We start from the raw sequence: 26,753 nt of genomic DNA, 5'->3' as shown, positions 1-26,753 counted from the left end.
TTACAAAAAATCAAAATAGTAGTCAATGCATTGCATTGTGCGTATCGAGTATCGAACCGTTTGAACTGATTTTTAAGTTGATACTCATATGTGGCATTTAAGACAATCATAAATTTTAAAGACATAGCAAAAAAAAATTCAAGAAATCTCATGTTATTTAATTGACAATCTTTAGCAAAAGAAAAAGTTATTCAAGTGACGAGTTATAGATATTCCTCTCAAATATAATGTTATTAAACATGAACTTTATTTAAAATAAACTTAACTTAATCTAACGTTTCTATTATTCAGTTAATAATTTAAATAAAATTCGAGGTTATTCAAAATTTAGCAGTTTTTTTGAGGAAAATTTGGTTCAAAACACTTTAAACCCAAAATAGGTCTAGCTCTCATCAAGTATAATATTTTAGGTCTTCTAACCCTCAGATTCTTCTTCATTATACAAGTTATACAAAAAAAAATATAAATCATTTAAAAACCATGAGAGTAAAAAACAAAAATGGTTTTCACAAAGTTACAATAATATTTGAAACTTGTGTCAAAACAAAAATTAAAAAAAAAAAAAAAAAAAAAAAAGAAGAAGGCAGAGTTACAGCATAAAAGGAAGAAAGGGGCGTAATTGCCAACTCTATAATTAGATACAGAAAGAGAGAACAAAAGAGAGCAAACTTGAAATCCTTGAAAACGAAGGAGAGAGCCAACAACAACTCTGGACAATGGCGAATCTACCTCCATCTCTCTCCATGGGCACACCTTTCGGCGGTCCAAGCACCTCTGCCCAGAATCCTACCGGTGCTCCGGCGAACAAAGATCGGAATTTGGCTTCCGCGGAGCAGTTGGTACTCGATCTAAGCAATCCTGAACTCAGAGAGAATGCTCTTCTCGAGCTTTCCAAGGTTTCTCCTAATTTTAAATCTCTCTCATGTTATCTTCCTTGTTTATAGGCTGTCGTTTTCTCTGCCCGATTCGTCAACGAGAGAGAGCTAGGGTTACACAAGTGAAAAAAATTTCCAAGTTGGGAACTTTTCTTATGAAAAAATGAATTGAGTGTTTTTGTTTTGCTTTTCGTATGTGAGTTTGGGAACTTGGTTATGCATGAAACCTGAAAAAGGTCGAATCTTTTTTGCTGTCGACGATTTTGTGTATATCTGACTTGTTGTTGCTGTTTCTCTTGTAGAAGCGAGAATTGTTTCAGGATCTGGCTCCTCTCTTGTGGAACTCCTTTGGTACCATTGCTGCCTTGTTGCAGGTATGACTTGAATGCATCTGTTTCGGTTATATCCAGTTATTTAAATGTTTTTTTTCTTTCTTGTTGAAAATTGATGAGTCTATTGATTGCAAATGATTCATTTATATCCAGATGCTATTTATTTCTTGTTAGTGTCGGTATGATTTGACTGGTCTCTTCTATTTTGCTTGCAGGAGATAGTATCAATCTACTCTGTGCTTGCACCTCCAAATCTGACTCCTGCTCAGTCCAACCGTGTTTGCAACTCACTTGCCCTTCTTCAGGTTTGCATGGAAATTTCTACTTCTTATTTAGGATGTTTGATTGCATGTTCATATTTTTGCTGAATCCATCAAGTTCCTGATACTCTTCTGTTTCTGGCTGTTGTACTCTGCAGTGCGTAGCATCTCATCCTGACACCAGAATGTTGTTTCTCAAGGGTAATGTTCTTGTTCTTTCCATCAGGCTAGCTTGCCTATAATATAATGCTATGTGCGATTGAGGATGTCTATCATATCATCTTGTCTGTTTTATGCTACTGAGTGGTGGTTATCCTTTTATTGTATATACCTTTTATGGTTTCAATTTATTTCATGAAGTACTTACAACTGATGTATTAATTGTTATGCCGTTTTCGTTCCTATACACAGCCCACATCCCATTGTACCTTTATCCATTCCTTAACACAACGAGTAAGTCAAGACCTTTTGAGTACTTGCGGCTTACTAGCTTAGGTGTCATTGGTGCACTTGTGAAGGTAAACCATCTGGCCCCTTTGCTGTCGCTTGTTTCCCTTCTGTTCTGAGGTTTTGCTGAAAGATGTGTAAATGGTCTTGGTTTCTAATTAAATGATACTGTGGATAATTTATATTCCTTTTTTTTGCTAGTTAGTAGTGTATGAAATACTAAAAGTCATTGAGATCCTTATTTCACTTTTTGAACCAGGTTGATGATACAGAGGTCATTAGCTTCCTTCTTTCAACTGAAATTATCCCTCTGTGCCTCCGCACCATGGAGATGGGGAGTGAGCTGTCAAAAACTGTGAGCCTTTTAACTTAATTTAATATTTTGGTCAGTTATATATTCTTCTGAGATGTATTTATTATGTCTGCGGTTATAATGTGTTCAACTTTTGGCGTTTTAAAATTGTTCATATTAATAACTCAAATCTTAACCTTTGACAGTCTCTACCGAAACCGTCTCAATTCTTCGTGTCACTGTTTTTCTAAACTGTATGAATACTGTAGCCAAAATTCTGAACAACGTATTACTTATATTTTCTAGGCTTGGATTAAATAAATTCATGAATCTAGTTCTTACAAGTTAGATTGTGTCTACAGTGGAATTGTGCAATGTCTAGTTTACTAATTTACATGATATATTATTGACAGGTTGCAACGTTCATAGTTCAAAAGATCTTGTTGGATGATGTGGGGATGGATTACATTTGCACAACAGCAGAGAGGTTTTTTGCAGTTGGTCGAGTTTTGGGCAATATGGTTCAGTCACTTGTGGAGCAGCCTTCACCCCGCCTTTTGAAGCATATCATTCGTTGCTATCTTCGTTTATCAGACAACCCAAGGTTGGTTTATCTCGATCAGAGATGAGTTTTCATATATTTTCATGTGCTTGGCTTCTTAATACTCGAGTTTGTGTTTTACTTAGGGCTTGTGCTGCCCTCGGAAGTTGTCTCCCTGACTCTCTACGAGATGGAACCTTTAGCAATTGTCTTCGCGTAAGTTTCATTTTTTTGACTCTTTAAGAGTTTTGAGCTTGTTGGTGTAAGAGATTGTTGGTGTAAGAGATGATTTAGTTGAAAACTTGGGTATATGTCGTTTCAGGAGGATCAAATCGCAAGGAGGTGGCTGCAACAGTTGGTTCACAATGTTGGAGTTGGTCGAGTCCCAACACATCAAGGTGGAGGAGGATTTGAGCACATGCTTTGAACTGAATCCATCTCAGCCCGTCCATGGAGTGTTTCTTCTGTTTTAGTTTATAAGTTATTCATGTGCGTTTGATGCCTTGACTTAGATGATGGGTTATATAGGCTTTTAATCTGTTTGCAATTCTTATTGTAATTATTAAAAGCTTTAGAACAAAACCCCGAGAATGCATAAGTCTGGGGATAATAAAGGATTGGTTATAAAATGAATATGATAGAGTTTGCATTTTTATGTTGAAAGGTAACATTTTTTATTCCAACAAAGCTTTAGCGGCCTCTTGTTGTCTACATCGTACTTATTAATGGTTCATAAACAAAAAAAGGTTCAAGGCTAGAATTTGGTGACAGTGACTACGGCTCCATTTTTTTCACCAGACTCGAGCATTGCTTCAAGAACTGCAACGTCACGAGCACCTTCGACGTATGATAGACGAGGCTCTTGCTCCTGCAACAAATCCATTGGAGATTTTAGGTTTCAAAATATTCATGTTTTGAGTTCCTGCATTCAAGGCTAAGATTCTAGGATTACCTTTGAAGTCTCTGAAATATCATTGAAGAATGCTTTTAGTTCTTCGGTCACTCCGCTAAACGGGTAAAAAATGGTCCTTGATGTCCCTCCTTCTCCGTAAATCGTGGCCTGGAAAGCTCAGAAGATCATAGCCATTTGAGTTGAGTAGTTTCAAGCAAAATCTGAATATTTCAGTTGGCAACATGTTAAAGTAGACAAACCATGTAACCATGTCGGCCACCTTCGACTCCACGCTCTAGTTGAACAGTACCCTTTAGTCCTACGACTCTCCATAATATCTAAAAAGTATAAGTTATGTGAGAAAAAACTATGGTTATTAGCGCTGTCGAAAGCAGAACATCCAATTCTTACTACATGCCTTTGGAGATCTTGAAGACACAACCATAACAAAAACCCCAGAGCATCCATTCTCGAGCTGACTATGGAGCAAAGAATTGTCCTGGTTTAGAGTATTCAGTGTGCTAAGAGACAGGGCTTAGTGTAGCTACACTTACAAGTTTGATGTTATATTGTCTGGTCCAGGTAAAGTCTTATCCACATGGGAAGTGGCGGCTGAGACTGATGTTACCTCACATCCGACAAGCTGTTCATGACAAACAAATAACAACATCACACTTGCAAGATATCGGAAAAGAATATTAGTTAATGGATTTATACGGTACCATTCTTAACCCTGCAATGAAATGCACACCCATATCCAAGATGAAACCACCCTGCAAAAGTAGAGCTTACAGTAAATATTGACAGATAACTTAGTTTCTTGGAGATATAAATGGGTGATAGAGATATATGTAACGAAATAGGATGTATTACGTACACTCAAATTTCGCCTCCACGAGCTTGAGAAATAAGGATTAGAACTGTTCATTGATCCCTCAATAATAAGTTGGACGTTCATCATATCCCCAATTTCTACCATCAGTTTCTTTAACTGCCCAAAGTAACCATGAGATATTTCAATTTTCAAGCACGATATTACTTGCTGAACCATAAGTGCCAAGAAGATAATAAGTAACATTTACCTCAACAAAAGCTGGCTCAAAACGATAATTTTCAGCCACAGCCCAGATAGGACGGCATGGGGAATCAGCTGAAATCTCTCTGTAGCTTGACATTGCAGTTTCTATCTCACTGATTGCTGCAACAAAAAAGGTTTAAACCAATAGGAAAAAATCGTTTCATCTGAACTTTAGAATGGCATAATCAGGAAGATTATAGTTTTCCATTAAATGGAACTTAAATCAATTCATCTCCACTGTAGAGTGGCATAATCAGGAAGATCATAGTTTTATGTTAAATAGGTCATGCTCAACAGGAAAAAATGACCCTAGGCCAGAGTAATCCTACACGTATCACGTTTAATAAGAGATGGAACTTAAAAAACATGCCAAGCTAGTTTAAACAAGAGGAGTGATCAACTTACAAGCAGCAGCTGGCTTCTCTGCAGACCGATCCAGGACAGCAACATACAGATCAAAAAAGAGGAAATAACTTCAGTGTTTTAAACTTAGAATTTATTTCCAAGAAGCAACAACATTGTTATTGAGGAAATAAGACGGTCATAACATGGTTTCGTTTAGCAATGGTAAGGCGAAGACATCCATAATAGCAAAAAGTTCCAAAATTTAATTCACATTTTAAACAATAGTAACAAAAGGCGGATAGTTATAGATTGTTCATGGCAGCTAAAATTGCAGTCTTTTAGGATTAATGAAGTTGGAGACTCACCTTGAAGGACATGCTTTCCTGCCTTGAGCATCTTCAGTGACATTTCAACCTAAAGCATGATAATTTTAAGTTCAACAAAATCCTATGCATTGTTACAACTAGATTCTTAAACCTATCAGTGAAGACACTAGGAATAAAGATGATACCATGGTTTCTGCAGCTACAACAACAGCAACACCAACAATTGAACTATCTTCAATAATCTCATTCAGACCCTCATCTCCCCATTTGCACTTCACATCAGGAAAATGCTTTCTTGCTATCTCCACAGCTCCTTTCGCAGATTCCTTCACCACCAAATCAAGCCCATCGATCGAACCACCATAAAAGTACACTCTTTTTAACAAATGGCAGCAAAAGGATTAAAAAAATGGTACCTCAGTACGGCTCCAAATCGCTTTCAGGACGAGGAGATCGGAGATCTCAGCCAAACGTGGAATGTATTGCGTTTTGACGAAGATCCCAGCTCCGAGAATAGCAATTCCAGGACAAGGATTCACCATTTTTTGCTTTCTCGTTTAAGGGTCCTTTGTTTTTTTTTTTTTTTTTTTTTTTTTATTGGATCCAAACTGAAACTGTTACTGCTTCTTTCTTGTCACACAACAAACAACTCATAAAACGCTTAATCCAATCGCGATCTTGACTCAACCGCTAGCCTTGTTCAATCGCAAACGCTGGATGAAAAAGACCGATATGCCCCCAGCAACCAATCTCCCTCTCATATCGATCGAGTTCTCTTAACTTCCCAATCCCAACCTTCTTCATAAAGCCCTAGTAGATCCTGCTTTGATTTATTTTTGGAGTTAGTGTTGAGTTTGAATAGATTAGGTTGATCTTTCTCGAATTTTTCAGTATTATTGTTGTTGTTTCAATACTTTGTCATGGCGGGGGATGATGTAGCTGAAACGAAGAAGGGAAACTCGAAGAACACTAAGAACAGCAGCAACGAAAGCAAACTCAAGCAAAGTAATGATGATGATCTTTGTATCTTCTTCACTATTTCAAGTTTAATTGAGTGTTCCCGATGGTGTAATTGAGCTGAATAAATATTTCTTTTGGTTTAATTCGTGAATTTGCAGAATCTCCAGCTGAGTTTTTCGCGGAGAACAAGAATATTGCTGGATTTGATAATGTGAGTTCTCGATTTGTTTGGTTTCAATTCAAACGATGGATCTTCTTATGCTAGTGTTTCGGAAAAAAAAATATGAATGGGTGTTGAATTGTGGTTTCAATTCTAGTTACTAGTCTCTAATTCAATCTCAGCAAAGTTTGAAGTATCTGATAAGTGGGTGTTGAATTGTGGTTTTTTTTTTCAGCCAGGGAAGTCGCTTTATACTACAGTTAGAGAGCTTGTTGAAAATGCTCTTGATTCTGCAGAGTCTATTTCAGAGCTCCCTGAGGTTGAAGTAACTATGTACGTTTCCTTACTTTGGGCCTAAACACTATAATACTTCTTGCTAATCCGATATGTTGGTTGTGGTAGGAGAAAGTGTAGATTCACTGACTTGACTGTCCTTGTTTTCTTTTGTTTTTTGAAGCGAAGAGATTGTAAAATCTAAGTTTAATTCCATGATTGGTCTTATTGATCGGGAACGTGTTGACACACAGCTCTATGATGACTATGAGACAGAGAAGGCCCGTGAGGTACATGAATCTGTTTTATTGCTCTCATCTTCTTTCTGGATAAATCATTGTGCTTTTAAGCAGCTTTGTTTTAATGTTCAAGGAAGTTTTACTGCTCTCATGTTCATGGATTTGTTTCTGATTCTTGTAGTTGTTTCCTCCTATGTAGAAAAGGTTAGCAAAAGAAGCTCGTGTCAGTGAGATACAAGCCAAAAATTTGGCATCGGGAAAGAAAAACAAAGAGCCTGGAGTCTCAAAGGTTTTAAAGGCCCGTGGGGAAGCATCATATTACAAGGTGACATGTAAGGTGAGGGTTTGAATACTATTTGTTTGATTCTACTGAATTTTTCCTGTGCAATGTGAAGTATATGTATAAATAGCTGCAGATCCTTAATTACGTTCTTAAGCATTTTTTGAGTCATGACTTGGGTTGATCGTAATGTAGGATAATGGTAAGGGGATGCCACATGATGACATTCCAAATATGTTTGGGAGAGGTATCAACCTAATTCCTCTATTGATTTAGCCTGGTGTATCAACCTTATAATCTGGCTTTTATCTAGAGGCTAAATTTACAAATTGTCCTGATGACAGTTTTATCCGGGACGAAGTATGGACTGAAGCAAACACGTGGGAAGTTTGGTCTGGGCGCAAAGATGGTAGCTCTCTTATCAAGTCTAAATTTCAGGCTCTTATTCTTTTGTTTTTCGTATTTTGACTTTTATATGGCATGTTTCATATCTGAGATAAGCCTGTAAAACTGCGTAAAATGCTGAAGTGGTTTATCAATTTCAAATTTGTAGCATTCAGCATTCTATGACCAAAATAGGAAGATGGCTCGTTCCTAGGCTTACAAGTGGAATTTATATCTTATTGAAATGTCGTGCATGGATCTTTAGGAGGATCTGAACTGTTGTCGTTGATTGTCAACTGGTCTTTTGTTATTGTTCTCATAACATATGTTCGTATCTATATGTTTCCCAGAGAACCTGTTTAACTCTTAATTTCTCTAAATTTTCGTGGTGCAGGCCTTAATTTGGTCCAAAATGAGTACAGGCCTCCCCATAGAGATCTCTTCATCTATGAAAAGCCAAAACTATGTTACTTTCTGCAGACTGGATATTGATATTCACAGGTACCCAATTGAATACATGAACAGCTTCTCCAGAGCGAATATCAATTTAACTTTTTATGTTTCTGCATTTGAATAATAGCCATGAATCCTTTGGTCTTTCCAAGTCTTTTCATGATAAAAGCCATGAATGGCATAAATTTATTAAACCTCGTGCAAAATTTCTCATTTAGCTCGGCGTCAAATAATGGTCTTGATATGGTTGAATTTTTCAGGAACATTCCTCATATTCATCTGCACGAAAAGAAGGGAAACAAAGAGAAGTGGCATGGTGCCGAAATACAGGTGGTAATAGAAGGAAACTGGACAACATACAGAGTACGGGGTTTAGATCATTCTTTTTCTGTGTCTTATTTCTTAAGCGTTCTTAAGATATTTGCATGCACAGTTGTCTAACACATTTTATCTATTTGTTTTTCCAGTCAAAGATCTTGCACTATATGCGCCAAATGGCTGTTATTACTCCTTATGCACAGTTTCTGTTTAGATTTATATCAGAGACACCAGAGTATGATCTTTATCTCATTTTTTTACTGCTCTGTCACTTAGCTCTTTCTGTTTATGTGCAGCATTAACAAGTTATTTAATTTTCTTTTAATGTAGGAAAAATGTCATTATTAAATTTACTCGAAGAACTGATGTGATGCCTCCTATTCCTATCGAGACAAAGCACCATCCTTCTTCAGTTGACTTGCTGCTTATCAAGCGCCTTATTACAGACACAGCCAAAAAGACCCTTCTGCAGTTTCTTCAGAATGAATTTGTGAATATTAATAAAACCCTTGCAACACGATTAATTGGTAATTCTGACTTCGATCTCATTAGTTATACATGTCTGAAGTTGATTGATATTCCTGTTGCAGTTCATTTTAAGAAATTCTGTATCACATGTCCTGATAAATTAGACGGATTTAGATGTAATGTTTGTTGATTTTGAATGGCAATTTCTGCTCTAGTTTGTTGGTTTTCATTTTAAGAAAATTAACCCTTTAGTCATGATTATTCTTGTTTTCTTTCTTACAGGGGAAATGGGACCTGATTTCAGCCCTAGCATGGCTGTCAAATCTGTAACATCTCAGCAAATGGTACGCATACATCAGCTATTCCGCCAAGCTAAGTTCGACGACCCTAGTGGTAATGTAAGCAGCTGCTTTTTTTACTGTTCATGTGGAACTGCTTACCTATATCTCTTTTGAGGCTTGTATAAAAGTTTAATTTTGTTAGAGCATCTGGATTATAGCAAAAATTAGCTCTAATTACACTGCGGTTTTCTCCTTTAGTGTCTTAGTCCGGCAGGAGAATACAATCTTCGCCTAGGGATTATCAAGGAGCTGCATCCAGACATGGTGGCAACGTATTCAGGCAGGTTGAACGTCACTGCTACCCTCTTTTCTGCAAATACATCTGATTTATATATGGAGTGCTATACTAGTTATGTAGTAATCTCATCTGGCAAGCTTTACATTCTTTGTCATTTAATCTGAGCTTTGTTTTTTTAAGTGTTGACTTCTTCCTGGAAACTCTGTTCAGTGCTCAGGTCTTTGAAGGTCATCCTTTCATTGTTGAAGCTGGTGTTAGTGTGGGTGGACGAGATGTGAAACAGGCAAGTCACTATCCTCCTTTTGTTTTTAATTTTATTCAGCAAACCTTGCAAACACAGTCAAAAGAGAGTTCCCCTAACTTTAAGTTCGTTCTAACATGTTGCCACATAAGTGAGCTAAAATTTGAGCATGGATCATATCTGCTGGTCTTTATCTTAAGCTATGAATACGAGTGATCTTCTTGACATGATTCTGTTATTATCTCTTGATCTCACCCTTCTACTATCTAATAATAAATTCCTTTGGGAATTCGCTGGAACTGAAATGATAGGGGATCAACATATTTCGTTTTGCAAACCGTATTCCACTCCTCTTTGAACAAGGAGGTGATGTTGTCACCAGGACGGCCTTAAAGAGAATCAAGTGAGATTTCTTGTTAGCTTGCTATATAACTAGGTATATCATTGTAGTTGGTATCGTTTTCCAACCTATTTTTATTAATAGGTATTGGAAAACTTTGCAGTTGGAATAGTTATAAGATCAACCAGACGCAAGACAAAATAGGAGTATTTGTGAGCATAGTGAGTACAAAAATTCCTTTCAAAGGGACAGGGAAAGAGTACATAGGAGATGACATCAGTGAGATAGCAACTGCAGTCAAGGTAACATCAAGAACGACTTTTCGACATTGTACAAACATCTTATTAAATCTAACGTTTGGCTTATATTTTTCTATGAAGTCTGCAATACAACAATGCTGCGTCCAACTGAAATCCAAAATAGTAAAGAGACTACAAGCCCGTGAACAGCAAGAGCGGAAACGCAGTTTGAGCAGGTAAAAAAAAAAAACACAAGAAATTCAGTTACCTGAAAAACACAAGACTATTTGTTACAAACCTGAAAACCGGAAATGGTTGCAGATACATCCCGGATGCAACAGGGGCAGTGTACGAGGTTTTAAAGCAAATGACAGAAGAACATAAGAAAAAAAAAAAGAGTTACGGAGAGGAAGACAAAGTTATAATTGAAAAAGTGTCTAAAGATATAATCACAAAAGAAATATTGACAGAGAAGCTTGCTGAGCATGTAGAACAGGTTTTTGTTTTTGCACCAGTCACACCCTCATCTTAAGGTCCTAGTGCATCATTTTTTTGTTTATGTTGCTGAATATTTGTGGTGGGGGGTTTGCAGGTGGACTACGAGATGGCATTAGAGTATGCAACACAAAGTGGAGTAAGTGAAGAACCGAGAGAAAACATATATCTCCAACACTTGGATACCAACAAGACCAACTTCATTGATCTTCATAGTCCAACTTTCGTCTTCAGGCTCATCTTGTAAAAGGAAAACATTTGCAATATCATTACACTTCAGCGAGTTTTAGTCAATTTTTTGTATTTGGAATTTAATATTGTAAGAACACTTAAAAAATGCAAAAAAAAAGACAAAAAATTTAACACTCTTTGGTTTGGTTAGTTTCAACAAATATGTCGGAAGAACGTGATAAAAAAAAAAAAAAAACGAAGAAGCACGAAAACTTTTAAAATATTGTAATTTCTTATAGTATTTTTTTAGACTCTTGAGAATACAAGATTTGTCGTAATCGATAATAGTTGTCGATGATGACGAAAACTTTTTCTCTACTTGTAATAACATGATGTAAAAAAAAGCTCATTTCTTCAACCCCCGTTTTAATGAGGAGGTATGGATGGATAATGGACCTAATTTGTTTTATTATTCCAAGTGAAAAATAAAAATAAAAGAAAAAAAGCCGCCAAAGAAATAACGTAAAAAAAAAAAAAAAAAAAGTAAGAGTATCGCGGGCAATAAAGAATATACGTGTAAGAAACAATTAAATACATACCGCGTAAAATAAAATAAAACGAAGAGTAGTGAGAGTAGTGCCAAAAGGCGCTTTGTTATTATTTTATTTAATTAAGAAAATAAAATAATAAATGATATCTCTTAAATTTATGTAAAAATTAAAAATATATATATAAGTGTAGTACTATCGTCTTCCTGATCTACAGAGAGACTCCACAAAAAAAAAAAAAAAACAAAGGAAACGCAAAGAAACGCGATTAAACAAAAGTCGCTTTCTACCCACGTGATCTTTCGTCGACTTTTCTTCTTCTTCCTTCTTCCTCATCTTCGTCTCTCTTCACCTTTTTTTTTTTTTTTTTGTTTGGGTGATGAATTTAGGGTTTACTATCTTCTCTTTCTTCTTCCCATCACCATAGAAAAACAAAAAAAAAAAAGGCAGAGACCTTTTTCTTCTTCTTCGTATTTAATTCTTCGGCTGTTCATTTCTATCCCAGGTACTTACTACTACACGCTTCTTCAATCTATTAGAGTTGTTGTTTTATACTACCGATGATTATTTTTTATCCATGGGGGTTTAGTAGATCGATGGTTTTTACTTGATCTAATTAGATTACTTGATGTTGGTGTTGTTATATATCGTTGATCTATTTGAAATTATATTCAAATTTTTTTTTTTTTTTTTTTTTATCTTTCTTATTATTATTATGTTTCATGATCATTTCTATTTTTGGAGTTTCCTCGATTTTTCCCATTCTTCCGTTTATTTCTTTTTTCCCCTTTGTTGAAGATCTCATCCCTCTTTTGGAATAATCGAATCTGTGAATTAGTTTTTATTTTTTTTAATTTTTCCTCCGACTGATGATTCGATCTTGATCAAGTTTTAAAAAAAAAAACTAAGATCTGATGATGTGTTTTTTTTTTGAGTTATAACGATGATTGAATTCGAAAAGAAAAGAAAAATTCTGGGTTTAGGGTTTGATTTTTAGTAACTTTAACTTGTTTGATATTAGAAACCGTATTGATTGGTTTTTTTTTGTGTGTTTGATTTTTTTTTTTTTTTTTTTTTTTTTTATTACAGGTTAAATTATTGGCTTTGGTACTTTTATTGTGAAGAAGAGTGACGACAGGATGATGTTTAACGAGATGGGAATGTGTGGAAACATGGATTTCTTCTCTACTGGATCTCTTGGTGAAGTTGATTTCTGTCCTGTTCCACCACAAGCTGAACCCGATTCTGTTGTTGAAGACGACTACACTGATGATGAGATCGATGTTGATGAATTGGAGAGGAGGATGTGGAGGGACAAAATGAGGCTTAAACGTCTCAAGGAGCAGGACAAGAGCAAAGAAGGTGTTGATGCTGCTAAACAGAGGCAGTCTCAAGAGCAAGCTAGGAGGAAGAAGATGTCTAGAGCTCAAGATGGGATCTTGAAGTATATGTTGAAGATGATGGAAGTTTGTAAAGCTCAAGGCTTTGTTTACGGGATTATCCCCGAGAATGGGAAACCTGTCACTGGTGCTTCTGATAATCTTAGGGAGTGGTGGAAAGATAAGGTCAGGTTTGATCGTAATGGTCCTGCGGCTATTACCAAATACCAGGCGGAGAACAATATCCCTGGGATTCATGAAGGTAACAGTCCTATTGGACCGACTCCTCACACCTTGCAAGAGCTTCAAGACACGACTCTTGGATCGCTTTTGTCGGCTTTGATGCAACACTGTGATCCTCCTCAGAGAAGGTTTCCTTTGGAGAAAGGAGTGCCTCCTCCGTGGTGGCCTAACGGGAAAGAGGACTGGTGGCCTCAACTCGGTTTGCCTAAGGATCAAGGTCCTGCACCTTACAAGAAGCCTCATGATTTGAAGAAGGCGTGGAAAGTCGGCGTTTTGACTGCGGTTATCAAGCATATGTTTCCCGATATTGCTAAGATCCGTAAGCTCGTGAGGCAATCTAAGTGCTTGCAGGATAAGATGACTGCTAAAGAGAGTGCTACTTGGCTTGCCATTATTAACCAGGAAGAGTCTTTGGCTCGTGAGCTTTATCCTGAGTCTTGTCCACCTGTTGCTTTGTCTGGCGGAAGTTGCTCGCTTCTGATGAATGATTGCAGTCAATATGATGTTGAAGGTTTCGAGAAGGAGCCTCACTATGAAGTGGAAGAGCTCAAGCCAGAAAAAGTAATGGGTTCTTCAAACTTTTGTATGGCTGCTAAAATCCATGACTTTCCTGTCAAAGAAGAGGTCCCAACAGGAAACTCGGAATTCATGAGGAAGAGGAAGCCTAACAGAGATCTGAACACTATAATGGACAGAACCGTTTTCACCTGCGAGAATCTTGGGTGTGCGCACAGCGAAATCAGCCGGGGATTCCTGGATAGGAACTCAAGAGACAACCATCAAATGGGCTGTCCACATCGAGACAGTTGCTTACCCTATGGAGCAGCAGCTTCCAGGTTCCATGTCAATGAAGTCAAGCCTGTTGTTGGATTTTCTCAGCCAAGGCCAGTGAACTCGGTGGCCCAACCAATTGACTTAACAGGTATTGGAGTGCCTGAAGATGGACAGAAGATGATCTCAGAGCTCATGTCTATGTACGACAGAAACGTTCAGAGCAACCAAACTTCTATGGTCATGGAGAGTCAAAGCGTGCCACTACTTCAGCCAACAATCCAGAATCATCAAGAACATCTTCAGTTCCCAGGAAACATGGTGGAAGGAAGTTTCTTTGAAGACTTGAACATCCCAAACAGAGCAAACAACAATAACAGCGGCAATCAAACTTTTTTCCAAGGAAACAACAACAACAATGGGTTTAAGTTCGACACCGCACAGCACAACAACTTTGAAGCTGCGCATAACACCAACAACAACAACAGTAGCAGTAACAGGTTCCAGCTTGTGTTTGATTCTACACCGTTCGATATGGCCTCATTCGATTACAGAGATGATATGGCAATGCCAGGAGTAGTAGGAACGATGGATGGTATGCAGCAGAAGCAGCAGGACGTATCTATATGGTTCTAAGTCTTGGTAGTAGATTTCATCTTCTCTTATTTTTATCTTCTGTCTTCTTACATTCACTCAACCATGTAATATTTTTCTGGGTATCTCTGTCTCTCTGTCACTTGTTATGGTGTTTGTAAGAGTCTCTAAAACTCTCTGTTACTGTGTGTCTTTGTCTCGGCTGGTGAATCTCTCTCACCATCTGTTTCTTTTAGTTACACACCCGACTTGGGGATGAACGAACACTAAATGTAAGTTTTCAGACCATATATAATATATATTTGGAATTTCTCTTTCTCTTCTTTATGTTTTGATGAGTTGGCTTTACAATTGGAAACTTGTTATGTGTTTATGTTTTGATGAGTTGACTCTACAATTGAAAAGTTTTGATGTGGTTTACGCTAGCTATCTCTCTACGTTTAGTTTTCATTAATTGATTAATTATCACAAGAAGAGAGGATAATAGAAATTGTATTTGAAGGTAGACGTGCTTGTCGCTAGTGGCTCGTTGTTAGCATTCAAGCATGGGTCAGTGCTTGTGGCTACGAGCTCAAGCGATCGAGCACACTTACCAAACCAAAACAAAAAGAAAGAAAAAAGGACGACGATCTTTGATGTGAGGTTTTCTTAAATACCTTTTTTTTCCCCTTTAGTTTAACAAAAGTCGTGTTTAAATGTATCTGTTACTGATCGACAAAGTAACCTACTAAACTCAGAACTTAAATTTCAAAAAATTACTATTAAGCTACAAAACTACATAACGTATGTCGTTGGTCACAACGTGACAGTTTTGTTAAAAAAGGAGGTTTAAATGTAGCAGAAAAGAAGATGAAAAAAAATCAAAACGAGGCATTATATATTAGCTCAAAACAAAGATCAAAGAACACGATTATGCTTTTGCAACTCTAATGGCAAAAAATTGGAAATAAATAACAGTATAACACTGAAAATATGGTCTTATGATCTCATCTACTTTATCAACGTCAATGTATAAAACAATAGTATTCAGCTGCCCCTCAATAGAGGACAAACCATATAAATATACTTATATTACTAAAATCTCTGCTCCACTTCTATGATTATTCCACAACAAAATGTCCCTTTTCTTCTTTACTTCCCAAGAACGTTGCCTAAAAATCACCAACCTTTCCATTATATATAATCACGCATTGCGACTTTGATATATATAGCACAATACTTGTCAAGTTTCAAACTATTAACAACTCTCCAATCACAAGAGGAGAGATATAAATATAGTATCACATTATGGCTTTGAATGGTTGTATGGTATGGTGTAGATCGGACTATGCATACCAAAATATTGCAAAACATTGGACTATAGTGTGGAGTAGACTAGTAAGGAGTTGACCTTGAATGGTTGGTTGGTACACTCCAGACCGGACTAAAGTCGGACCAGTCCACTATTTTTCTACCATTCACACTTGTTTGATAAACTCCATACCAATGTCGGACCAAGTGCAGACCAATAAAATACATGTTAGTATGGAGTGAACAGTAACTCCATACTAAAATATTACTATCTATCCATATTTTTCAGGTCAGTTTTAAAAATGCTTCATACTCTAGTATGGAACTGAACATACCAAATTACTAGGGCTTAGAATGGTTGCTCTATACACTCCATACTAGATAGTGCGTACTAACATTTTAGTATGGATCAGAGTGGAATGGACTGTAGTATGGAGTAAACATTGGTATGCACAACACCGTACAATAGTATGCATAACACCATACTATTATGAATGGTAAAAATCAGAGCATAGTATGGAGTGGTGTGTACAAAGGATTAAAGTTATTTTAATAAGATTTTATAATAATTAATATTAATTATTACAAGATGTATTTAGAATTATAAATCAAAATTTATTATTTCGATTATCCCATAACATAGAATTCAACAAAAAAAATAGCTTTCTAAGATTAGAATTATAAGTCAAAAGCTATTATTTTGATTATCCCATAATAATATTATTTCGATTATTGAGATAAATGGTTTATTCAAAACAAAATTAAATTTCTAAAATTGAATTGGGCTCCAGTTTTTTTTTGGGAATTTTATTTTGTGGATTTTTAATACTTATGAATGATCATATGTATAAACATTTTTCAAAAGTACAAAGAAACACAAATTTAACCAATGAGAACAAAGAACTTGGATCCAACTAGTTAAGAATCATAATCCAACTTTCACTTTTGGTATGGAGTTGGTATGGAGGTTTTAAGAAGTAAACAGAAAAAAATAGTACAATTTCCATAGTACGCAGTTTCTTTTTCAATTGCAGACTAGTATGGAGTTTTATAGTATGGAGTAGTGCATACTGGTCTGGAATTGTGAATGGTGAATTTACTGCGGATTTGTCGGACTTTAGTCCGGTACGGAGCAGACTAGACAACCATTCACAGCCTAGTACGCATTGTTTAGTATGTAGTGTATGGACCAAATATTCAAATGCAAATAAATTACTAGTACGCATTGTTTATAATAGTATGAAGCTTTTAAGGAGTGAAATGAAAAATGCAAACTAATAGTAAATTTACAATGATATGGAATTGTACGTTCAAATGCATAATAGTATAGAGATTTTTAGTATGCAACAATGCATAATGGTATGCAAATGGTGAATGCTAAATTAAGTGTGGATTAGTCCAATTTTTGTCTGGTGTAGAGCATACTATACAACCATTCAAAGCATATGTATCACACACGTACACACATTTATTGCAATAGTGCTCACATGGTGTCTCAACCTTGTCACATGTACCATAAACTAATCACTTGGTCCTAACTCCTAACATCCTCTAAACACGTAAATCTTCCCATCAACTAGTCCCCTACACCTATGAAATAGCAAGCCACTCGCCTACTTGGACCCTGACGCAACTTTCCAGACCGTGAATCAAGGATCCACATGTTGACTGTTGTACCCACCAACGAAGTTATCTCGATCGGTATCAACCATGAGAGCATGGCTCACGCTGAAAACGGAAACGGGATTTCGATCAAACGATTCTCAGTGAGCGTGAACCAATGATAAGATCACGTACAGTAGAATGATTATTTGCCTTGGAGAGATAACGTCACTACTCTCATTATCTGGTGTTGGAAGCGACGGTGTTAGATATCATGATCGTCTTGGATTAGGGTTTTTTTTTTCCTATAAGAGTAGTTAACATTTACTTTTAAACATTTTTTGATACCAACATAGTTTTACTATTTTTTTTTTTTTTTTTTTTTTTTTTTTTTTTTTTTAATTTTGAACAAATTACATAGTTTTGCTTATTATATTTTTTTTTATGTACTTTGGGAAGTCAACAAAATAATATGGTCAAAAGACTTCGAGGGCACGAGACAACTCTATAAAAATACCAATTTCCTTTTTATCTTTACTACGTGCTTCCCCGCGCAACGCGTGGGTTGTGGTATAGTTCGCACTTTCTTATTTTTTTTTTATCTTTTTCGTTTTCTCTTTTGTATTATTTCGTTATAGTTAGGCATATACGGGCTTCACAGTCATTTATATTTATACATTATATGTTTATACCATTTCGTTTAGATGTGTACAATTGTGGCGTTTATTTTTATGAATTATGAGGATGTTGTTTTTTGCTTTTGAGGATCCAATCTTATCATTGACTGATATGGTTCCCAATACATTTATTGTATTTTCGATTTTCTAATTAACTGCTTATGTAAACCCTTCATACTTTGATGTTGCAATAATAAATTATTTTTAAAAAATAATTATCTTCCGTGTAAGTGATTATGTTTGTATGCCTATGTTTTGGTCTAATATCAATAAGATCGTTTCTGTTTTTCTTTAGTTGGCTTTCAAACCAATTTTAAGTTAAGCAAATAATGGGTCGAATTATGGTGTTAATAAGTAATATAAATTCTTATGTATATATATTGTATATATGTGACTACAAGTTTAGCTAACTAAAAAATTCTGTAATATTTAAATATAATCTTGAACATATATATATATATATATATTTGTGTGAGGAATGTATGGAATTATTAGATAGAAGTTATTTTTGAGTTAAATGACCTTTCATGTCTTTAAAGTGAGTTAACTATTAAGAAATTTTTATATGTGTCTTGACTTTTTAAAAAAGGAATATCAAGTGTTTCCTTCCAAATTTGAAGTGACATAGTATTTTAGTTTTCTTATATGATTTTATGAACTTCAATGTAAAGGTTTGTCAAAGTAATAAGTACACTCGCACTGATTGAATTATAAAATTTGGAAAAATGTTTATTTCGATTAATCATCTGCTCTTTTAAATATATTAAATAAGTATGTTGTTGTTCCTACAAATAGGACAACATATATTATAGTTTAACCATGGAGTTAAGCAATGGAAATGGAACTTGTGATTGCAAGACAAAATGCTTATATATATTATGTTACACATTGATCGTTTAGAAATGAATAGGAACATCTAATTCTCAAATAAAGTTGATTTAAAAAATAAATATGAATAGATTAGAAAGGCAAGAAATATAAAAGAAATATTTTCTTTTTATATAAATAAAATAAAAATTGAAAACAATGTTAAATATATATAATACTTTCTAAATTAAAATATAGAATCAAACTCTTACAAGTTACAACACATATGAGATATAACAACATTTGATGTTGGTGAGAGAGGAGGAGAGAATGATTACTATAAGATGATAACCCAAATTAGATAATGGAGATGAATCTTTAAAAAATAGAACAATGTAATATATATATATATATATAATACTTTCTAAATTAAAATATAAAATCAAACTCTTACAACACATATGAGATATAACAACATTTGATAATGGTAGGAGAGGAGGAGAGAATGATTACTTATAAGATAATAATCCAAATTAGATAATGGAGATGAATCTTTTAAAATAAGAACAATGTAAAATATATATCATGTAGTCCCTAAAACTAAAATTTAGCATTAAAAATTTACAGTGATATTTCATTTTTTTTTACAACCCATACAACAAAAAATAAGAAATCAAAAATAAATAAATAAACGAAAAATGATTTGAGGTATTGTAGAAGAGAATGAGAGAATGTGAAAATGAGATAGTAAAAGAATTCCAATATGAGAGAATGAGAGATTGAGAGAATGCTTATTTATATGATAAGAAATGATGGAAGTTACATTTAGAATTAGAGAGTTAAAATAGTAATTTATTGTTTTTGAATATAATTGAGTGGTGGAATATGATTAATGCATAATTTATTTTATTTTCAGTTATAATTTTATTTTAATGTGTGAGTTAAATGTATTGTGTTTATTTAATGTGTGAGTTAAATGTATTGTGTTTATTGGGTCTTATATATTGATTAAAGCAATTAGAAAGCAAATAAAAAATAAAAAAATTAGAAAACATTAAATGAAAATCAACTAATAAGGAGAGACCAAAACCCTACTTTTATATATATATATGATATATTGCTTTAAACTTTGAAATGAGAAATATATTATAAACAATAATTTTACATGAGAAATATATTAATTTAGCCAACCAAAATATGAATATAAGTTTAGCCAACCAAAATAATTTAAAAATATCAAAATTTAACCAAAAACATTTTTTCTTGAAAGATAAATAAGTTAGTATGAGGAATGAATTAATGTACAATTATTGAAAATAAAAGGAATACCAAGTGGCTCAATCAAAATTCACATGATTTGGTTGTTTGTTGATATAAACTCAACACTTACACATAATATTTCAAAATAAAAAAATATTACTTTTGAAGTGACAAACTAAATTAGTTTTCTTATAAAATTATATGAAATTTCAATCTCAATAATTTTTAAAACCCCAAGGATAACTTATATATATTTTTTTTCACTCATCAATTTAATTTATAGTGTTAGATTTCATACTAATGGTTTCATCTTTAGAGAATCTAGTTAAATGGTACTTTTAAAATTATATTTTATTTTTATACTTCAGTTCCAGTTGAATATGATTTCTTTTTTGGATCATTTTTTATTTTGATTAAACACACAAAAACCAATTGTTTAATTATGTTCTTTTTGTTTTCAAAAACCTCAAATCATAAAAAAATTATATATTATATTGATCTTTGCAGATTTATCAATTGGATCACAAAACAAAATAGTCTTTATAAATAGAGTTGATAGACTTGACAAAACAAAATAGAATTTATAAATGGAAAATTATATTGATCTTTATAAATTATTAAAAATGATACATGAATATGTGAGATAACCAAAGACATAATAGATAATTAGATATGAATCATTTCAACTTCATGATCTTATTGTGTGGTGAATATTGTAAGAAAGTATGAAAATAATGACTTATAAGAAGTTAATATAAAATAGACAATGGAGATAAACCTTTTAAAAGATTAAAAAATATATATAAGATATGCATATCATACAAACTCTAAAACTAAACTTTTACAATCATATTTGGAATGATGAAAAATTAAAAAATGAGAGTTACAATTCTAATTTATTGTTTTGTTTTAATACAATTGATTAATACAATGTAGTGGATAAATAAAGTTAAATACATAATTTATAGAAGAAATTTATATAATTTCAGTTTTATATTATATGAGTTAAATGGGAAGATTAATTGTTTTTAAATTTGTGTTTTAATATAAAGATTTTTTTGTTAAAATTGCATTGCTAAGTGACCAATAAGCACATGTGTGGAAAAATCATCGACGTCTCTTCATCTTCTCGCCGCCGTTAGGGTTTTATTTATATTCTTCTTTAATAACCTCTTCCACGTTTTGTTTTTCTCAGTTTCTTTTTTTTTCTTTTTCTTGAAACGATCATCATGAGAAACTCGGTGAAGCGGGAAGCGGAATCGACCGGAGATCGCAGCAGAAGAAGAGAAGCCGATGAGCCGTCGTCGTCGGCGGAGAGACCTAAGATCGTGAAAAAGGAGAAGCAGAATAAAAGCGTAACTTCTTCAGTACCACGGTCTCAAGAGCCGCCGATTCAGGAGGGGGAAGAACAAGGAATTGATGATCGTAGAGCTATAAGATCTCAATACCTAGCTCTTACCCACGAGATAAAAGGTACTTACTGTCTCTCGCTTCTTTCTACTTTTGTGTGTTTGTGTTTTTTTTATCTTTCTTTCTGACATATAACTGTGTTTGGTTTGGTGTGAATAGATGCTAAAGATGATTTGACAAAAGTTGATTCTGACAAGTTCAACCATATCATTAATGAGGTTGAGAATTTGCACCAAAAAGGTAATTGTATTTTGTTCTTTATATGCCTCTTGGTCTTCAAATTAGAGGAGATGTTTCTTATTTTGTGTATACTATATAGTTGTAGGCTTGTAGCTAGCAAAGATAGTTTATTTTTGTATTGATTATAACTCTTTTATTTGGTGGTGTTACAATTGTTCTATATATTTTTGCAGTTCAGAAGCCTAGAGAGCAAGTTGCTGACGCGGAGGCGCTTTTGGATTTAGTTGATAGCGTGGTTTCATCGGTGAAATCTCAATCTGCTCATGGTGGTGTTTCTCCAGCTGAGTTTGTTAATGCCTTGATCAATGGGGTTGGGAAGACTTCTTTAAGAATCGATGCTGATGAAGAAAATAGGAAAATGTCGATGAATTGGAAGGACCTTGGGTTTGCTGTCTGCACTACGGTTTTGGTATCATGTGGTTGTTCAACAATGTGAGTTCTCTCTCTCTCTCTCTCTCATTACAAGCGCTTAATGTTAGGGATCTGAACTAATTGGTTTTAATTATTGTTCTTTTTGTTTTATTTTGTATCTCTTTTAGGATAGGTCCTATGGATACTAAATTGAAACAAAGGAAAAGGTCAGTGGGCAACAGAAAACGTACAAAGCCTGGTTCAGGGGTTAGGCCAGAGGAGGTGAGTAATGTTCTGAAAGTTTCAGTAATCTTTAGTCTCTGGAGCAAAGTTGACTGTGTGGTTTCCAAGTTTATGCATCTTTTGATTTACTCTGCATACTAAGCTGCCTGTAATTTCATGCATGATGTATTAAAATCTCTGTTTCTATATTACTTATTAGTTTGTGATTGATTTGATGATTCATGTATCAGTGAGTGCTGATTTGGCTACTATTCATATCCTTTCAGGTTGATAATACTGAGAAGAAAACTGATACAGACAAAAACATGGCAATAATGTTTAACATCTTGCGGAAAAATAAACGTGTCAAGATTGAAAATTTGGTGCTCAATAGGAAATCATTTGCTCAGACAGTAGAGAATGTGTTTGCACTATCATTCTTGGTGAAAGATGGACGAGTTGAGATCAATGTTGATCAAAATGGTTCTCATTTTGTTGGTAAGATTGACCTTTTCTTGTCTTGTTTTGGTATTTGATTTGTAAAAAAAAAAGGTTTATATACAGTTATCTTGCTTTCCTGTTTTGTCCTTAGAGCCGAGGAATGCTCCTGCTGCGAACCTGGTGATGTCAGGGGAGGTCGTTCACAACCATTATGTACTTAGATTTGATTACAAAGATTGGGAGGTGCAGATTTAATTAGTTTTATGTCAATAATTCTCTTAGTGGTGTATTAATTAATTTAGCTCTAATGAGTTTGGGATTTGGTGACTGTTGTTGTTGCATAGCCAATGAGAAAAATGGTGGCAGTGGGAGAGGAGCTGATGCCACACAGGGAAACAAAAGTCGTTTCATCTACATGTGACTTGCCATCGAAGCTCTCACAAGATTCTCATACAAAGCCAATAAGAAACCTGTCGAGGAAGCAAGGTTTGATGAGTCAAGAGGAAACAGCTGTGGAAGATTCTACTGACATTGAAGGCGACAACGAAGATAGTGAAAATCGCCGGGAATGCAAGCTTAGGAAGACTCACTTGTGAAGATGGTTCGTGATCATTGACAAGTCTTTTAAGTTTTAACTAATCCACTAGGGTACATAGCAACTTTTAACCTGTACGGTTTCGATTTGGTAGGGCATCATTTATGTGGTTAGCAAATATCTTAATGGATTGTTTCTGATTAGGATTGTTATTTTGATTGATGTTAGGTTTAGGAAGTTAATTAGGGAGAGGGCCTTTGCTTTTCTACTTAGTTTAACACAGAAGTTTTAAGAGGTGTTTTGATGAGAACATACTTGATACTTTGGACCATCTTCCTCCTTAACTCGTGGCTTTAATTATTATTGTTCTTTTTAGTTTTAGTAAATTTCACTTCTGATCTTCTGGGTCAGATCTCCAAGAAGATTAGACCATGGCGGTTACAATGAAGATTAGAGACCATGACGGTTCTTTCTATAGTGCATGTCATCGACTCTCCAGTGGTTAAATCCCGATCATTAGTGAGTGTGTTGGGGAAGTACCACCATCCCAATGCTTAATTCCTACGACCATAAATGGTTCTTTCCATGGTGCAAGTCATCTAGTCTCTAAACCCCGACGATTTTATTTATTCTCATAATTAATGGCTAATCCCAAAATTTTGCACGAATATCCTCAAAACATTACATATTTACATAATTTTTCCCATAATGTAGTAGGCTCCTTGTAATTACCGAAAGCTTGGCAATATGTAAAAGTAATCCTTTTTTTAATGTAACACTTTTCTCTGATAATACTATGGGTTGGTTTTGCATTTATATAAAAGATCGATACTGTCTTGTTCGACTTGTCTCACATGCAACATATCGAACACAAACGAGGAAAACCATTTACATCGCTTTTAGAGAAATATAGCCTTTATTCTTAGCAAAAAAACAAAAAAAAACAACGTACACAAACTTACTTGTCTTTGCTTTACAGTTGTAACATCGTCACTAGATTTTGGAATTTATTTAGTAGTATTTACTCCTAACACAAACGAGGAAGATATTATTCTATTGATTTTTTTTAATAAAAATATTATTCTATCGAATTTATTTTAGACTACTAAATATATTCTGGTAGATGTCTATGATTTTTACACAGACTTAAAAAAAAATTAATAAGAAAAGGAAAATAAAATATAACATTTTTGCACTAGCATATTTATTTGGAGAAAAAAAAAACTATATTTCTTTCGATATCAAATATACAATTATTTGAATGAATGAAAAAAAATGTATCCATTTCTCCAAGTTTTTATATATTCTAATATTGAAATCTGCCAAAAAGTATGAACCAAACAATATTTGTGCATGTGTACAATTGTGTGAGAATAATATACTTTTGATATGTAACAGTTCACTGCATGCAGTATGAATATTATAAATAAATAAATGAAAAAAACCACAAATTCATGAATATTATAAACTTTGCAAATGAGCGACCTTAAAATTACAACTGCTTAATTATAAATTTATAATGATAAAATCAATTATCCAACTACAATCACTCTCGGTTCCTTTTCGATTTCCTCTCTTCCTCCTTCCTGAACTTGATCCCACAAGCATTGCACAAACTCTGAAAACACACATTTACCAATTCAATGACTTAAATAATTCAAACCTGAATAATTTACTTACTTTAAAAAATTAAAGACTAATTAATCACCTTAGGACCAAGAGGACCCCTTCGCCACATAGGAGTGGTAAGTGCGTTACAATTCACGTTCGTACACTTCCTCAACGTCCCTTCACCCCTTCCGCCGCTGTAGTAGCCACCGGAACCGCGAAGCCGCTTCGCGTGAGCACTCGGGGTCTCGTTCCAAGCATTGGCCATCAACTCAGTGTTGTTACGACTAGCTCTCCTAGAGGGAACGTCGATCAGAACAAACTCAGGAGTCACGGCCAGAGCCGGTGTCGATCTCGGAGACGGAGTCATCGGATAAGGACCGACGTTCAAGGTGTTAGGGACGGCGACGTTCAAGGTGTTAGGGACACCGACGAACTGTTGAAAGATGTAATTGTAGACTCTTATATTCATGTCCATGTTGCTTCTTGCACCTTGGTCGTTGATCACTTCATGATCTCCCCAAACAGCCCGACGTAGGTTGAAAACCTCACCGCCGTCGTTGCTGCTGCCTCCGCGGCTGCCTTCGTTGTTGTTGTTGTGATCTTCACGGCCACCGTCCCCGACGTTGGTGTTGGTGGTTCCCTATTTTTTTGTTTGTTACGTAATTAATTAATTTAATATTTCAATGTATCAGCAAATTAATGCATATCTATGTGATAAGGTTTTTATGTTTTTTTTCCTCCAATTAGTGTTTTTACCATTAAGAGCTTAAGACAGAACTGTTAGCGTTTTTTTGGTCTTTCTAATTAATGAATTTAATGAAAGTTCAATGATTTTTTTTTTAAAAAACATGTGTATGATAAGCATGAAACTAGTTCATTTTCTTCAAAAGCAAATGAATTAAAGAAGAAGAAAATGGTATCAATCGAGATCTCTACGATTGAAGATTTTTTTTTCATATTTATTCATGCCCACATCAATCAATTATAGTGAAAAAAATAATATAACAATGAATAAATGAATGAAATAAGACCTGATCAGTGATGGTTGAAGTGGTGGTGGAAGTGTTTAAGCTCAGATGTGTCTCAACAACAGTCGAATTCGGCAAACCCAACTTCAGTGTTAAGTCCAACTCGTTCTCCATTTTCACTCTATAAAACTCGAAGAAAAATAAATAAAACAAAAACAGTATAAATTTTTGACAATATTTCTATGAATTTTCTGAGGATAAATATATAAACAGAAAGCATAAGATATGAAATAGGGCATAATACACTATATGTGTTTAAACACTTACTGCAAAGGATTAAGCAAATCGATCAACAAATTTAAGTTTTTTTCTTTTTTCTTTTTTCTTTCAGATCTGAAACTAATCGATCCACTTATCTTGTAGAGATCGTGTGTTGCTTTGGTGCCAATATTTATACACATTGATAAATATATTAACGTTTACATGTATATGTACACACGTATTTAGAGAGCAACAACAAGGCATGAGAAATGTGATTATCGTGAAATCATGATTGCTACATGACAAATCTAGCTTAATTTTGAAAAAGAATACATTAAATATTGAAGAAACGGTAAAATCTCTTTAGGACCAAACCATGGAAATAACATGAGAAGACTGAAAGGGAGATCAGAACTTACAGCTAGAGACTCTTTTTCCTTAAATATATATTTTTTTCTTGAGTGAAAACTTTGTAGTGAATATGATGATATGAAGTGGAGTGATTTATAGTTGTGGTAGGGTTTACCTATACGAAATTATTCAGTAATTCCATCC

The 26,753-nt window shown here is 34.5% G+C and overlaps 6 protein-coding genes across 10 annotated transcripts; 4 read left to right on the top strand and 2 right to left on the bottom strand.

The window, feature by feature from the left end:
* The first annotated feature begins 492 nt into the window (after nt 1-492).
* Nucleotides 493-3,410, top strand: LOC104785772 (uncharacterized). The gene is made up of 9 exons (XM_010511043.3): nt 493-896; nt 1,178-1,249; nt 1,423-1,512; nt 1,626-1,668; nt 1,879-1,985; nt 2,174-2,269; nt 2,620-2,810; nt 2,894-2,963; nt 3,070-3,410. The coding sequence occupies exons 1-9, from the start codon at nt 717-719 to the stop codon at nt 3,172-3,174; spliced, it is 954 nt and encodes a 317-aa protein (XP_010509345.1). The 5' UTR covers nt 493-716; the 3' UTR covers nt 3,175-3,410.
* On the bottom strand, nt 3,397-6,010 carry LOC104785781 (dehydrogenase FPY6). The gene is made up of 12 exons (XM_010511054.3): nt 5,805-6,010; nt 5,574-5,714; nt 5,428-5,476; nt 5,123-5,140; nt 4,722-4,837; nt 4,517-4,630; nt 4,362-4,412; nt 4,194-4,282; nt 4,058-4,118; nt 3,900-3,977; nt 3,700-3,807; nt 3,397-3,615 (listed from the first exon to the last, which is right to left on the bottom strand). Exons 1-12 carry the CDS (start codon nt 5,928-5,930, stop codon nt 3,502-3,504), a joined length of 1,065 nt encoding a protein of 354 aa, XP_010509356.1. The 5' UTR covers nt 5,931-6,010; the 3' UTR covers nt 3,397-3,501.
* On the top strand, nt 5,955-11,184 carry LOC104785762 (DNA topoisomerase 6 subunit B). 4 transcript variants are annotated; one of them, XR_015560207.1, is made up of 19 exons: nt 5,955-6,393; nt 6,507-6,559; nt 6,744-6,841; nt 6,966-7,071; nt 7,220-7,357; nt 7,496-7,547; nt 7,645-7,709; nt 8,079-8,185; nt 8,398-8,500; nt 8,605-8,690; nt 8,786-8,982; nt 9,206-9,316; nt 9,463-9,548; nt 9,713-9,785; nt 10,055-10,146; nt 10,247-10,385; nt 10,464-10,558; nt 10,644-10,818; nt 10,915-11,184. XR_015560207.1 is itself a non-coding variant. In XM_010511031.3 (19 exons), the coding sequence occupies exons 1-19, from the start codon at nt 6,309-6,311 to the stop codon at nt 11,062-11,064; spliced, it is 2,016 nt and encodes a 671-aa protein (XP_010509333.2). In that variant the 5' UTR covers nt 6,017-6,308; the 3' UTR covers nt 11,065-11,184. The 4 variants fall into 4 exon arrangements, 1 of the variants encoding a protein (XP_010509333.2); XR_015560206.1 differs by having other exon boundaries at nt 6,017-6,393; nt 9,206-9,321; nt 10,228-10,385; XM_010511031.3 differs by having other exon boundaries at nt 6,017-6,393; nt 9,206-9,321.
* A 533-nt stretch (nt 11,185-11,717) lies between these two features.
* LOC104785730 (protein ETHYLENE INSENSITIVE 3) lies at nt 11,718-14,833 on the top strand. Its single transcript, XM_087455591.1, has 2 exons — nt 11,718-12,041; nt 12,626-14,833. The coding sequence occupies exon 2, from the start codon at nt 12,676-12,678 to the stop codon at nt 14,563-14,565; it is 1,890 nt and encodes a 629-aa protein (XP_087311717.1). The 5' UTR covers nt 11,718-12,041; nt 12,626-12,675; the 3' UTR covers nt 14,566-14,833.
* Nucleotides 14,834-21,254: 6,421 nt separating this feature from the next.
* LOC104785718 (non-structural maintenance of chromosomes element 4 homolog B-like) lies at nt 21,255-23,726 on the top strand. The gene is made up of 7 exons (XM_010510990.3): nt 21,255-21,632; nt 21,729-21,809; nt 21,983-22,241; nt 22,349-22,442; nt 22,670-22,880; nt 22,975-23,066; nt 23,168-23,726. The coding sequence occupies exons 1-7, from the start codon at nt 21,389-21,391 to the stop codon at nt 23,417-23,419; spliced, it is 1,233 nt and encodes a 410-aa protein (XP_010509292.2). The 5' UTR covers nt 21,255-21,388; the 3' UTR covers nt 23,420-23,726.
* Nucleotides 23,727-24,800: 1,074 nt separating this feature from the next.
* Nucleotides 24,801-26,411, bottom strand: LOC104785697 (GATA transcription factor 29-like). Of its 2 annotated transcripts, none has more exons than XM_087508725.1 (4): nt 26,265-26,411; nt 26,001-26,126; nt 25,067-25,609; nt 24,801-24,976 (listed from the first exon to the last, which is right to left on the bottom strand). In XM_087508725.1, exons 2-4 carry the CDS (start codon nt 26,109-26,111, stop codon nt 24,905-24,907), a joined length of 726 nt encoding a protein of 241 aa, XP_087364851.1. In that variant the 5' UTR covers nt 26,112-26,126; nt 26,265-26,411; the 3' UTR covers nt 24,801-24,904. The 2 variants fall into 2 exon arrangements, with proteins under 2 accessions (XP_087364851.1, XP_010509263.2); XM_010510961.3 differs by having other exon boundaries at nt 26,001-26,118; nt 26,265-26,405.
* Nucleotides 26,412-26,753: the final 342 nt, after the last annotated feature.

This window comes from Camelina sativa, chromosome 1 (assembly GCF_030686135.1).
Source record: "Camelina sativa cultivar CO46 ecotype springtype chromosome 1, ASM3068613v1".
Lineage (NCBI taxonomy): Eukaryota > Viridiplantae > Streptophyta > Magnoliopsida > Brassicales > Brassicaceae > Camelina > Camelina sativa.
Note: the sequence above shows the minus strand (reverse complement) of the source record. Positions and strands in the feature narration are given on the sequence as shown.

Coding starts and splice junctions, on each gene's coding strand:
- LOC104785781 (XM_010511054.3), bottom strand. CDS start 5,930: ATGGTGAATCCTTGTCCTGGAATTGCTATTCTCGGAGCTGGGATCTTC. Junction 5,715..5,804: donor CGATTTGGAGCCGTACTGAG/GTACCATTTTTT, acceptor TTGGTGGTGAAG/GAATCTGCGAAAGGAGCTGT. Junction 4,119..4,193: donor GACAATATAACATCAAACTT/GTAAGTGTAGCT, acceptor TTTGCTCCATAG/TCAGCTCGAGAATGGATGCT.
- LOC104785730 (XM_087455591.1), top strand. CDS start 12,676: ATGATGTTTAACGAGATGGGAATGTGTGGAAACATGGATTTCTTCTCT.
- LOC104785762 (XM_010511031.3), top strand. CDS start 6,309: ATGGCGGGGGATGATGTAGCTGAAACGAAGAAGGGAAACTCGAAGAAC. Junction 6,560..6,743: donor ATATTGCTGGATTTGATAAT/GTGAGTTCTCGA, acceptor TTTTTTTTTCAG/CCAGGGAAGTCGCTTTATAC. Junction 6,842..6,965: donor CCTGAGGTTGAAGTAACTAT/GTACGTTTCCTT, acceptor TGTTTTTTGAAG/CGAAGAGATTGTAAAATCTA.
- LOC104785697 (XM_010510961.3), bottom strand. CDS start 26,398: ATGTGTATAAATATTGGCACCAAAGCAACACACGATCTCTACAAGATA. Junction 26,119..26,264: donor GATTTGCTTAATCCTTTGCA/GTAAGTGTTTAA, acceptor CGAGTTTTATAG/AGTGAAAATGGAGAACGAGT. Junction 24,977..25,066: donor GGGGTCCTCTTGGTCCTAAG/GTGATTAATTAG, acceptor GTGTGTTTTCAG/AGTTTGTGCAATGCTTGTGG.
- LOC104785718 (XM_010510990.3), top strand. CDS start 21,389: ATGAGAAACTCGGTGAAGCGGGAAGCGGAATCGACCGGAGATCGCAGC. Junction 21,633..21,728: donor TCTTACCCACGAGATAAAAG/GTACTTACTGTC, acceptor TGGTGTGAATAG/ATGCTAAAGATGATTTGACA. Junction 22,881..22,974: donor AAATGGTTCTCATTTTGTTG/GTAAGATTGACC, acceptor TTTTGTCCTTAG/AGCCGAGGAATGCTCCTGCT.
- LOC104785772 (XM_010511043.3), top strand. CDS start 717: ATGGCGAATCTACCTCCATCTCTCTCCATGGGCACACCTTTCGGCGGT. Junction 1,513..1,625: donor ACTCACTTGCCCTTCTTCAG/GTTTGCATGGAA, acceptor TGTACTCTGCAG/TGCGTAGCATCTCATCCTGA. Junction 1,669..1,878: donor CAGAATGTTGTTTCTCAAGG/GTAATGTTCTTG, acceptor TCCTATACACAG/CCCACATCCCATTGTACCTT.